The sequence below is a fragment of the Aythya fuligula genome, chromosome 6 (assembly GCF_009819795.1).
Source record: "Aythya fuligula isolate bAytFul2 chromosome 6, bAytFul2.pri, whole genome shotgun sequence".
NCBI lineage: Eukaryota > Metazoa > Chordata > Aves > Anseriformes > Anatidae > Aythya > Aythya fuligula.
In genome coordinates this window covers 8,629,418-8,641,945 of record NC_045564.1, presented here as the reverse complement: position 1 = coordinate 8,641,945, position 12,528 = coordinate 8,629,418, and the positions used below count along the sequence as shown (strand labels likewise).

Here is a 12,528-nt window from a genome sequence, read left to right as displayed (position 1 = left end):
AACTTCGGGGCTGAAGCAATGAGACCTCCTTATTTCTCCAGAAAAGGCTCACCACAGATTTGAGAATCTCCTCCTGAATGCCTTATCCCCTTCCATGGTGCTGTGCACCTGTGTTTGCAGGAAGCACACTGCTTTCCCCCTCATGTATTTCAGGCCTGAAAGTGTCTCATGTTCAGGACAGAGTACTGTTTTATCTGAGACCATCATCTCCTTCAAACTAACCGTGTGCCAATCCTGATTTCTGCAGCAATCCCACCTCCAACAAACCTGCAGTTTACTCAGGTAACTCCCACCAGTCTTACCGTCAACTGGAATGCACCAAACGTTCGTCTGACTGGCTACAGAGTCAGAGTGAACCCCAAAGAGAAGACTGGTCCTATGAAAGAAATCAACCTTTCTCCGGACAGTACATCTGCCGTTGTGTCTGGATTAATGGTAACTTCCCTTTGCGCGATGCAGAGAAGTGTGTTTTGGTGTGCTATGAGAAGGAAATGTTAAAACTTGAACCTGTTTAAAATTCCTGGGTTGGAAACCTCAGCTGGAGTAGCTCATTACAGTTCCTGGGGGTCTGACTCCGTTTGAAGTCTCGCTAGCCATCAGCTGTAACTATTCATTATCATAGTTTTTAAAAGGCGAGGAACTGGCCTACTGAATCTGCATTCCTCCTCCCCCCCTGGTTTAGCACAGAGACTGGATGCCTTAATCAAATGCAAATCATCAGGTTCACAATCAACAACAACCCAGAAAAATGCTTTTACTCATCTTTTACAAAAGAGGTCAGATAAAGTGACCTTACACAGTGGTTTTCAAGCTGTGATATGGGAGATCTGGCAGTCTTGCCTATTTCTAAGACATCTGCAAAATGTAAGTAAAAAATGCAGGTCTTTTATGAGTATGCTTAAATTTGCTATATAGCCATCTTCTCCACTGGAAACATTTCAGTAGTTCGTGTACTGGAAAATGCTGAAAATCACTGCTCTTGGGGTGCCTGCTATCTTAAAAAGCTACTGATCTGTTTTTAAGGAGTTTTATGAATCATTTTGAAAAGTGAGCCTTAAAATACATTCTAATTTAAGTGGACTCCTGGTCTGATGCAGTCAAAGACTAAAGACCATGCTTAAAGCTTTAACTTCCACTATTCTCTTTTCTTCACAGCAAGAGCACTTTATCATAGCAAATGGCATCCATTAACCCCAGGAGAAACAGGATAGCAATTAGCTTTTCCTGAAGAGCGAGCTGTGAAGCACAGAGATCCCAAAATGAGGGATGACAAGCTTCTTCCAGGATTTCCTCTGCTCCTGGGTGCACACATGTACACTAACAGCATTACCAACACTACTGTTTACCAGGGTCCATGTCTCATGACAGGTGGAAGTCAGAATCATCCCATTAATCCCTCTGATTGATTTTAAGGTTTCATACCTCAGTAACTGGCCAGCAAGAAATGGGGCTCTACCAAACGCAAGGGCATTTCTCCCCCTGTCAGGTCCTTGTCATAACATGGTGTAACTTCTGTTCTAGGTGGCAACCAAGTATGAAGTGAGTGTGTATGCACTGAAGGACTCTCTGACCAGCCGACCAGCCCAGGGGGTGGTGACCACTCTTGAAAGTAAGTGGGGGATCCTCCTCAAATATTCTGTGCTGGGTGGGGAGGCCCAGAGACGGATCAAACCCTGTCCAACAAAGGCCTTCACAAACATTTAGCTGGTCAGATTCACAATCCCTGCAGTACTGACAGGAGACTTTCCTTCTGGTGCAGATGTTAGTCCCCCTCGCAGGGCCCGTGTGACAGATGCCACAGAGACAACCATCACCATTACCTGGAGAACCAAGACCGAGACCATCACCGGCTTCCAAATCGATGCCATCCCAGCAAGTGGCCAGAATCCCATCCAGAGGACCATCAGCCCTGATGTCAGGGCCTACACTATCACTGGTGAGTGAGATGCTTCAGCAGGCCATCAGCAGGTGTGCTGGGTTCTTGCTTTGTAGCAGAATTTCCTTGATGTGTGTAATACAGGAAAAAATATTTGAGTCATTAAGAGCAGTCTCCAATAAGTTGTTGAAAGACATTTTGCTCCCTCTTAGATGATTTCCCTCAGATTAACATTACAACAGATAGTGTGAAGAATCTTCAGCAGTGAAGATTCTTTTCTAACTGGAGCTGCCTTTTGTAGTGTACGTACTGTTTTTGCAAGAAAAGCTAATGTTCCTTTCAACTTCATTTCAGGCTTGCAACCTGGCACTGACTACAAGATCTACCTTTACACTCTGAACGAGAATGCACGCAGCTCCCCAGTAGTGATTGATGCCTCCACAGGTAATGACATTGCCTGACTTCTCTGCTCATGTTCATACAGCGATCACCTGTGGGCGGGCAGAAGTTGTGCATATCCAACCACATATAATGTTATGACTCACAGCAATACGTGTTATTTTTGAGTTTGAAAAGGGTCTCAGAAGAGAGAGTCTGGGTAAAGCTGCTCACCTTTCCTGCACTTGACTGGTTTCCTTTTGTTTTCACCTAGCTATCGATGCTCCTTCCAACCTGCGCTTCCTGACAACCACAAGCAACTCCCTCCTGGCTACCTGGCAGCCCCCCCGAGCCAAGATCACAGGCTATATCATCAGGTACGAGAAACCTGGCTCACCAGCCAAGGAGCTCCTGCCTCGCCCTCGGCCCAGCACCACCGAGGCCACTATTACTGGTACGTGTCTCTGCTTTGTTCGGGAGCTCCTCACTTGATGCACTTGAGCTTAAGAGTTGTTTTTCTTTTACTAGTAGCTGGGAACTGTCTGACTCCATCCTCTCAACACCCCTTGCCCTCTTACCTTGCGTAAATATACCACTAGCTCGTGCAGCCACAGCAAAGAACATCACAGCACAGAAAGCACTAAGGAATTCCCTCCCTCCCTGTGCAGAAAAATCCCAGCTTTGTTCCTGCGTGCCTTCTGGGGGCAGTACAAAGAGTCCAGCCCCATGCTCCTCAGAACAAGCTGAAATCTGACCCTGTTAGCTAGGATTGCAGATGCTGCAGACACAAAACATGAGTCTTCAGAATGCGTGACTGACGGAGTGCCAGAATCATGGGCTCTTTCGCTTGAGTGCATAACAGTTGTGGCGGCAGGGGAAGGAAACATCTGTGTATTGTTCAGATCTGATAGCGGATCTGATTGGAGACATGTAATGTGTTTATAGGACAGGCATGCCCATAAAACCACTGTCTCTCATTAGAAACTATAACAGCAGAACAAAGCTGTCCTTCTCTTAGCTGACCGTCACATTTTATCATGAGGCCTTCCCCCCCCCTCTCTTTAAATATAAAATGTTGTCTTTCCTCCCTCCCTAGGTTTGGAACCAGGAACTGAATACGTCATCTACATCATTGCTGTGAAGAACAATCAAAAGAGTGAACCGCTGATGGGCAAAAAAAGGACAGGTAAAATAAAGCTCTGGGTGGTTGTTGTGTGCTAACAGGAGGTGATGCCCCCCTCTTGGGGAATACCAACTCAAGAATGAAACAGCAATAGTATGTAAAATATCCTGTTGACACCATTTGGCCGTTCTTTTTTGAGTCAAATAGGCTTTGTAAGGAGGATTTCCTTTCTAGGATGCAGGAGGTGAGATTCCTAAGTTATTTGAATGATTTTTGGCTATGTTTGAATACCAAGAACAAATCAACATGCTTGGTGCTTGATTCTGGGCTGGGTACTTAATCCATAATTAATTTAATATTTGTTTCCTTCTAGCTTATTATACCATCAAAGTCAGAATCCACTTATTTGATGCCCATTGCATTTATTTCTTCACCCTGTCCACAGTTTGAGGTTGAGATACCTGCAAAATACCCTCTGGATATCTGAATGCCATCTAGGGGCTAGTTTCTTACTGCACACCAGTGGTTTTCTTAATTGATAACCTCAGAGTATCTGTTGTAATTACATCTTCTCAGTTTGAGCACTGGTGGCTTCTTTGGGATGCAGTGTTCAAAACTGTTGCTCTGCTGTATGAAAAATTCATACCAACACGCTTCTTATGCTCATGTATGAAATAAATATATTTATATGTCATATAAATATATATGAGAGAAATCATTGCCTTCACGGTAATCACAATGAGATCATAAAAAGTGTGTTGTATCTTGGGACAACTGCTAATCTTCGCTTGGAGCAGTGTACAGCACCCACTGCAGCTGTTTGATTTACCACTGTTAATTTGCCGTGCTTTGCTTTATGGCTTCTAACCTTTCTTTGGCTAGATGAGCTTCCCACGTTGATTACCAGACCGCACCCCAACCAGCCCGACATTCTCGACGTACCGTCCATCGACGAGGGGACCCCCTACCTCACCAACAATAGGTATGACAATGGAAACGGTATCCAACTTCCAGGCACCTCAGGGCACCCCCAGACAATAGGACACCAGGGGCAGCAAGTCTTCTTTGAGGAGCACGGCTACAGGCGGCCTGTACCCACCACAGCAACTCCCCTTAGGCCAGGGTCGAGGCGGCAGCCGCCAAACGTGGACGAAGCCATCGAAATCCCCGGGTACCAAGTGCCGATCATCGTCGAACCTTCCTACCCTCACTCCCGGGGGCCCAGGCGCAACGACAGCACGGGGCAGGAGGCTCTCTCTCAGACCACCATCTCTTGGAGGCCGTTGCTGGAGAGCACTGAGTACATCATCTCATGTCAGCCCGTCAGCCAGGACGAAGACACTTTGCAGGTAAGCGAACTGCCTGAGCACGGGGATGGTGCTGGACTCGCTCTTGGGCCCTCCACCCTTTTACTGTGCTAAAGGTGGCAGGCAGGGTTGGCTTAGACTTATTAATGCAGCTGAGGGCAGGAAGGATAAATGCTTCTTGTTCACTGAGAGGCTACAGGATAAAACAGCCAAAGCAAAGCCCTTGCAATGCTGTCAGTACCAACGTTTCACCAGGGAAAGGGGTAGTCAGGGAGACAACTGGGAATTTGCTCTAGAGTTTCGAAGACTCAGGTTCTGCTCCTCCAAGCTGAAGACTTGCTTAGCCAGTCTCCTTTCTCCCCCTCCATTTCTGTCTCCCTGAAATGGTGATAACTTACCCATCACAAACCACAGCCCAAAATATTGAACTCAGTGGTGTTTGAAGATCTCACTGAGGGGAACAAGCTGGCTGCATCACAGTACAGTGCATAAGTCAATCTAAACACCATTTCTGTCTTGTAAGTGGGGTGACACCTGAGGAGTAACCACCCTTCCCTTTTTGGTGACGTGCCACTGCTGTTGTTGCAGTTCAGGGTCCCCGGCACTTCCTCCAGTGCTACACTCACCGGCCTTACGAGAGGGGCCACCTACAACATCATAGTGGAAGCCCTGAAAGATCACCGGAGACAAAAGGTGCTGGAGGAGGTAGTCACGGTTGGCAATACTGGTAAGTGAAAGCTCTGTGGAGTCAAAGTAAGCCTTTGCTGCACCTGCCTCACTTTCTTTGATCAAGGAAGCGAGTACCTGGTGCCCTGGCTCAAGAATAGTTCTGAAAGGAACCTTTGCCAGCAGGGAACTGGGCCAAGTAATTTGTAAGGTCCGCTGGTTTTGGATAGCTGCCCCACTGATTGTGTGACCGCAGCTGTTTTGATCAGTTGTCTGATTAGGGAGAACGTGCCCTGAGGCTCCATACATTCCTCAAGGGTCTGTGCTGGAGAGAAAGGGCAAGAGATCTGGCACTTGCAGCTCTCCAAGGAAGTCAGGGATCCTGCTGGTGGTGCAGATTCCTGCCCAGCAGGGAGGACTTGCAGTCACAGTAACACAGGATGCTGGTGGCCAGTTTAAGTGCTCCGTCAGTCATTTGCCACTGCTTCTGTGCTGGCTAGCCAGCAGCACCACAGGGCTGTCCTGAAGGTCCAGTGGCAGGGCAGGCTGCCTGCAGAGATGCTGATGAAGCACAGACAGGCTGCACTTAGCAGCCTCGTGACCAACCACAAGTATTTGTGGGCAGAGGCAGCACTTGCCACAGCTGGAAAGCCCAGAGCCCACACACACCCTGCGGGACCCGGACTTTGCTTGTACCAGCACAGGGATACGATCAGCAATCGTTTCTTCCCTCCCTCCATTTCATCCTGTGTATTTTGAGATCAAAAAAGAAGGCAGGAAATTTGTCTCTCCAACAAGGTCTCATTCCACTCCATCACCCCGCCATGAGCTAGGGTCTGAAATGTCCCCCAAAAGCACCCATGCAGCCACCACCCCCCTGCCTTTGTCCCCAGCATCTCACAGCACGTTTCTCCTACACAGGCTAACTCAGATTGCTGCTTCTCAGCAGCAAATGCAAAATCTCACACTTGCTTGGAACTTGGCAAATCAAAATGAAAATAGCCTTCACGTCGGCTTTTCTTCTCATTCAACTGCTCTGACACATGCAAATGGAAAATAAATCGCAGGGAGTCTGATCCGCTGACAGAGTCATCAGGCGTGTGCCCGTGGGGTAGTTCCATTACTACCACGATGTTTTAAGGAAAAAAATGCACATATTCAGTGCAAATCATTCTGTCTTTCAATAGCTCCTATTGCTGTGTATGATGCCTGTTTCTTTTCTTTCCCTTCCAGTGTCTGAAGGACTCAACCAGCCGGCTGACGACACCTGCTACGACACATTCACCGGCTCCTTCTATTCCATTGGCGAGGAGTGGGAGCGGTTATCAGAAACTGGCTTTAAGCTCTGGTGCCAGTGCTTAGGCTTTGGCAGTGGTCATTTCAGATGCGATTCTTCTAGTGAGTAGCTGGCTTCTGACCACCCCTCCCTGTCCCTAACCCCCCCGAGCTCTAAGGGCATGTTTGACAGCCAGTCTGATCCAAACATGATGCAAATGACCACTGGCTCTTCAGTTTTTAAACCAAATCAGGGTTTTGCATCATTATTAGTGATGGAAAACTCTGATTATTTCTCAGCTGTGCAACTCGTGTAGCATTGCTATTCATTGCATCAGCAGTGATCAATATGGTGTTGATATATGATGACTTTTTCCACTAAAGTTACATGTTTTTGTTATTTTCCTACCCTTTCCAGGTCTATCTAGGCAATGGGTAAATAAATGTGAGATAGACAAGGTGCCTAAATGACGATATCTGAGTAGCCATGTAAGAAGACAGCTTTGAATCGTAAACTCTGGTTGAATTTTCACCTCCCAGTTATGTTGCAGAGGGCCAGACAGAACTTGTGTGGATTTCAGTGGGTATTACAGCAAGTCCAGAGCCTGCTTTGCAAAGCATCTTGCAGAACCAGTTCTCTGATTTCTCTCAGTGGCTCTTTGAAACCATGGAGCAGACAATGCCACTGCCACAGCTCTAAGGTTCGGTCTTGGCAGGACCGAGGCTTACATGGAAGAGTTCCAGGTTTCATGCAAGGGCATGGAACAAAAATCTGTGGTGGTTTAACACAACACGTCCGATGCATTTAAATTGCAGAGTAAGCTAAGCACAAAGGGCACTTCTGCAATTTGCATAGACTCAGAGTGACTGCAGGGGAGACATTTGTTTTACTGGATTAATATTGATATTTCATCATTTGATACACATGCCTCACCCCTTGTTTTCTTTTGCAGTTTGTGATAGTTTTACTGGGTGTTTGTTCAAAAATATTTTTCTCTCCCTTCCTACTTTGTATTTCTTCTTTTCCAGCCCTCTCCAACACCAATCTTTGTCACATCTTACTCTTTTCCTAAGAGGTTCTGCCCATTTCCTACACGTGTCACAGACCTCACCAGTTACAAGCTGCTGGGGACTAAATGTGTGGCCGTCGGAGGCGATTTTGTCCTCAGGACCCACAAGAGCTGAAGGGATTCTTTCTCTTGACCCTCTGTTGGTTTCCAAGACAACATCAAGCGGTTCTCCTGCTGTGTTACTGCAGCACATGGGGTAACTCCTGCTTATGTTCCTCTGCCTTCTCCAGAGTGGTGCCACGATAACGGTGTGAACTACAAGATTGGGGAGAAGTGGGACCGGCAGGGGGAGAACGGCCAGATGATGAGCTGCACCTGCCTTGGAAATGGGAAAGGAGAATTCAAGTGTGAACCTCGTAAGTCACTTCCTGCTGTTAAGAGCACCAATTTGGGAAGCTTCGGTATCCATCTCAAGGCTGTTCCCATTCACTTTGGGTACTGCCATGGTGGCAAGCAGGGTATCAGTGTTATTAGATCCAAGCTGTGGAGGCTAAACTGGGAACAGATTTTAATCTGTTCTCCCAGGAGCTGAAAGCATGACACTCCACATGAAATCCTATGCTTACAAAGAAAACCCTCTTAGTTCAGGTCACAGCACACTCAGTGCCTGCCTGCCTTTACCCCAAAGCCACACATTAGGGATGTGTCACCTCACTAAGTGGTACAGATTGCCCTAATCAGCAGCACAGGACACTTCTGCAGGGCCTGTCACCTGGAGATCCTTTGGATTCAGCAACATGAATTAAACAGCATTGCTCCTGTCAGGCAAATACCCTCACGGTCTAGTTGAAAGTGTCTAGGGAGCTACAGAAATGACTGATGTTCCCCATGCCAGCCAGCAGGCCTCTGGTCAGAGGCTCCCGTTGTGAGCTCTGCTACTGCCAGAGCCAAGCACAGGCCCTGCAACCGAGTTCTGTTTCTCCACAGATGAGACCACGTGCTACGATGATGGGAAAATGTACCAAGTTGGGGAGCAGTGGCAGAAGGAGTACTTCGGGGCCATCTGTTCCTGCACTTGTTACGGAGGACAGCAGGTAAGCAGGAGGGACTTGGCACGCCGAGCGTGCAGTGAGGAGAGCAGTCTTAGGACTGTCGGGTTTCTGGTCAGATGGTGTCTCACTGTCTGGCCAAAACAGGCCCGGAGAAGAAGAAAAATAATTAGTAGGAGAGCTTAACCACTTGTAGGGCCTTGGACTCAGGGCCTGTGTGGTATAAAAAGGGAACAACCTCGGTGGTGGTGGAGCTGTTCCTGTGTGAGGTCTAACTGGTGCTCTGTTCCCTAGGGCTGGCGTTGTGACAACTGCCGCCGGCCCAGCGTGGAGGTGGCCCCCGAAGGCTCAGCCGGCCACACCTACACGCAGTTCACACAGAGATACCACCAGGCCACCAACACCGTGAGTATGCTTTCCTCCTCTGCCCTCCCAAAATGCGCGGCCGGTCCGGGGCACAGAGAAGGGGGGGGTCTGGGCAGGGCCTGGGGGCTGAGAGGAGCATGCAGCTTTGTGCTTGTGGCTGATAGCTACTGATAAAGCAAACCACCACTCTGCTCACCAAAGGCCAGCTCACACTTCCACACACAGCGTCAGCGGGGCTCTAGTGGCACTCAGCAGCTCCGGGAGATGCCTGCATGCTCTGGCAGTAGTGCACGTAGTGATGTCCTTGTCTCCTTGCTGCTGTGAAGCCCCTGCTTTGTGCTCACGAAGCTGAGCAGCTGCACGGGCTGGCACCCAGCAGCCCCCCCCCGAGTGTCTGCCCTCCCGGGACAGAGCGCTAACTGCTTTCCTTCCCTCCCGACAGAATGTCAACTGCCCCATTGAGTGTTTCATGCCCCTAGATGTACAGGCAGACACACAACATCCACGGGGAAAGTAACATCCAGCAAGACTTCTTGCGGCAAGGGCGACAGCCAAACCAAAGCATAAATACCTGTCTGCCACCATTACCATCCAAACTGGAGTGATGCTAGCCAAACTGCATCTTTGGAGAATGGCCCTTCGTTCTGGAGCCATTCTCCCAGCTTAAGCTCAACTCACAGCTTCTCCAAGCGCCACTCTTGGAGTGTTTCAGACTTTTCTCATGATAGCAACTGTCTTGTTTTTGCTCAAAGTGTTGAATACCAGTCAGTATTCTCAAATTTAAAGGAAAAAGCGAGGGGGGAGGATGCTAACCCAAATTGGCAGGGGATCAAACTATTAAGGGGGAGGGAGAGTGTAGAAATTAAAGGTTCCTGTGCTATGCAAACAACATTTGAGTACGACATTACTGAAGTTTAGAGATAGGAAAGTCCACCAAACACTTCTGCTTTCACATAAGCGTGCAGCCAGCAATAAGATAGGAAAAGCAAATCCAATCACTGTGATATTTAAAATATGCACAGTCCTAATTCTTTCTCAATGATCCTAGTATTTTCCTAGCTGTATCTTTGTATCTCATACTGTTATTTATCAGTTTTGTTCCCCTGACCTTCAAGTGTTTTTATATGGGAATAAAATGTATTAAAGACACTTAGTATGCAGTTGACAAAGAGGAATTTGGTGTAATTATGATCAGTGATTATTTTTATACTGTAAGTGCCAAAGCTTTACTACTGTGGAAAAGAAAAAAAACAACTCTTTTAATAAAAAGATTTACAAACCAGACATAGTTTAAGCGATTCTCTTTGCTACCATGGAATCTAGGAAGAAGACGATTATTCTGATCTGGAGTAACATTGCCTTGAAACAAGATGGAGCAAACATCTCAATGAAGCACGAAGAGACTATTTGTAGAGCAGTTTGTTAATTAAAGGCTTCCAGCTGCACCCCCCTGTCCCAGTAGAGCGCAGAGAGCCTCTGAGTATGTATGCCATGCTGCAGGGGGCAGCTTCGGGGGAATAGGTGGAGGAGAGAGAAAAGGGGGGAGGGAAAATAAAGTAATTCCTGCTTTAGCCAAGAACTGAGCCAAAGGAGATGGTCCTCAGTCCAGCCAGACCCTTAAATACCTAAAATCAAGAACGTTCTCAAGGGTTTCAGCTGCCCCAAGGGCTGAGGCCACGCTCACCCCGGGTAAAATTGATGCTGGGTCACTGAGCCCCTGCTCCAAGCCTTGCCCTAAAGATGGGGGGAGGACCACACTTTACCTGTCCCTGTGATGGAAGATAACTGACCTGTGACCAGCTGAAGGGTTCATATTGTGGTCTATCAATCACATCATTCTTTTAAATCTCAGCTCCTGTAGCTGCATTTGCATTGTGGTAAATCCAAATAAAAATCCAGAGCTGAGGTTGTTCAGTTACAGCTGAGCGTGCCCTCAGGCACTGCTGTAAAGGCAGTCACAGAAACCCTTCAGTTAGTAACCTCTGCAGAAAGCCTCAAAAATGGAGCCAGACCTCACCTAGGTCGGTGCTTGTTCAAGTTTACTGTGGTATTGGGGGTGGGTGTCATTAAAACTCCCTTAAAAGCCCTTTTAAAGACAAAGCCAGGCTTGATTACAATGCACAAAATTAGCAGTAAGTCCCTTTGTTGCCAGCTTTGCAAAAACCCATACAACATTTGCAAATGTAGAGCATTATTAAAGGTTCTGGTCGTGCTTCCTCAGGCCACATTCCTCTCTTGGCTCCGCCAGCACTGCATTGCTCAAGTCAATGGATTTCTCTGGACTGAATAAAGCATAGCATGAAAATAGAATTTGGCTTCTTGACATGAGAAACCCACATGGCCACTGCTTTCACAGATTGCTATCTATAGAGCAACGAAAACATTTGCAAATAGTAAAATGATTGCAACAGAAATCAGTTCTCTCCCAGCAGTGTTCAAGAGCCAAATGAATATCTGAAATCCATGCAAACTCAACACGGCTTAGACAGACATAGAAAAATACTTCCCTGCTAAGACAGATTTCTGTTAATTCATCCTCCTCGAGGGAGGGCTATGTATTTTGGACCAGAGAGCAATTACAGAGGTCCCTACTTTGTCACTTTGACATTAAGTAACTCACTTGACAGGCACACAGGAGCTGCTCAGTTGAACTCAAGTTGGAGTCCATCTGATCTCCTCCCTGTAACGCCACATCACTCATAACACCACAAACAGAGGAAAGATTATGGGATAAAATGCTTTAAACACTGCATTTGCCTAAGCTCCCTGCAGAGAGGGCCTGTACCTTAAAACACGAGGGTTCCCACTGCTGATAGAATTTCTGTTTGATGTTTATAAGCACGATGCTGGCTGTTCTGTCCTTCAGCTGAGTCTCTTACTTTCGGTTACGTTTGATACCCGCTAGCAGAGTGCAGCACAGACAGTAGAGACGTGTGAGATCCCAAACATCAGCCACGCTGCCTTTCTGCTAGAAACAGCAACAAAAGGAACTAAAGATTGTGCAGGGTCCCTGCTTCAGCCAGCCCGTAGTGCACGAAGTGGCAGGAGACCAGCAGCTGAGCCTCGCAACAGTGTTAATTTATAGCCAAAATCCTCCGGAGCACTAGGATCAAGCGATGTCCGACCCAAGCCATGCTCAGGACAGGGTCAGCTGCCTGGGTAGGGATGAAGGGAGCTCCTGCCTGACAGCAGGAAAGAAATCCCCTCCTGCTCACTGCGAAGGCTGAGAGGTTCTGCCCTGCCCTCTGCTTACGTCCACGCTTCTGGTAGCTGTTCTTGCTGCCAGCACAGGACCTGCCAGGGGCAAGGCACCGTATGGTGATGGTGCAAAACAGAGCCTGTCAGCAGCCTGCTCTTCAAAAAACACCAGTGAAGGGAGCAGACCTATCTCCATGTGCTATGGAAAAGGGATGCTGAGCAGAGCCCCGCAGTTAGATTTCCATCATTGCAAGTATCAAAGGGAGAAGCAACTCGTTCA

General features: G+C 47.6%; 1 protein-coding gene across 5 annotated transcripts in view; it reads left to right on the top strand.

Moving 5' to 3' along the window:
- The window catches only part of FN1 (fibronectin 1), a 51,375-nt gene extending 41,041 nt beyond the window's left edge, over positions 1-10,334 (top strand). For 4 of the 5 annotated variants that reach the window (XM_032189591.1, XM_032189590.1, XM_032189588.1 and 1 more), the window contains 13 exons: positions 248-435; positions 1,522-1,609; positions 1,760-1,936; positions 2,231-2,320; positions 2,529-2,708; positions 3,351-3,440; positions 4,260-4,726; positions 5,273-5,411; positions 6,584-6,748; positions 7,926-8,051; positions 8,623-8,729; positions 8,979-9,089; positions 9,493-10,334. In XM_032189591.1, the coding sequence (XP_032045482.1) occupies positions 248-435; positions 1,522-1,609; positions 1,760-1,936; positions 2,231-2,320; positions 2,529-2,708; positions 3,351-3,440; positions 4,260-4,726; positions 5,273-5,411; positions 6,584-6,748; positions 7,926-8,051; positions 8,623-8,729; positions 8,979-9,089; positions 9,493-9,567 (2,003 nt within the window). In that variant the 3' untranslated portion in view covers positions 9,568-10,334. The remainder of the gene's footprint in view (positions 1-247; positions 436-1,521; positions 1,610-1,759; positions 1,937-2,230; positions 2,321-2,528; positions 2,709-3,350; positions 3,441-4,259; positions 4,727-5,272; positions 5,412-6,583; positions 6,749-7,925; positions 8,052-8,622; positions 8,730-8,978; positions 9,090-9,492) is intronic. The other variant, XM_032189589.1, reaches the window with a different exon arrangement.
- Positions 10,335-12,528: the final 2,194 nt, after the last annotated feature.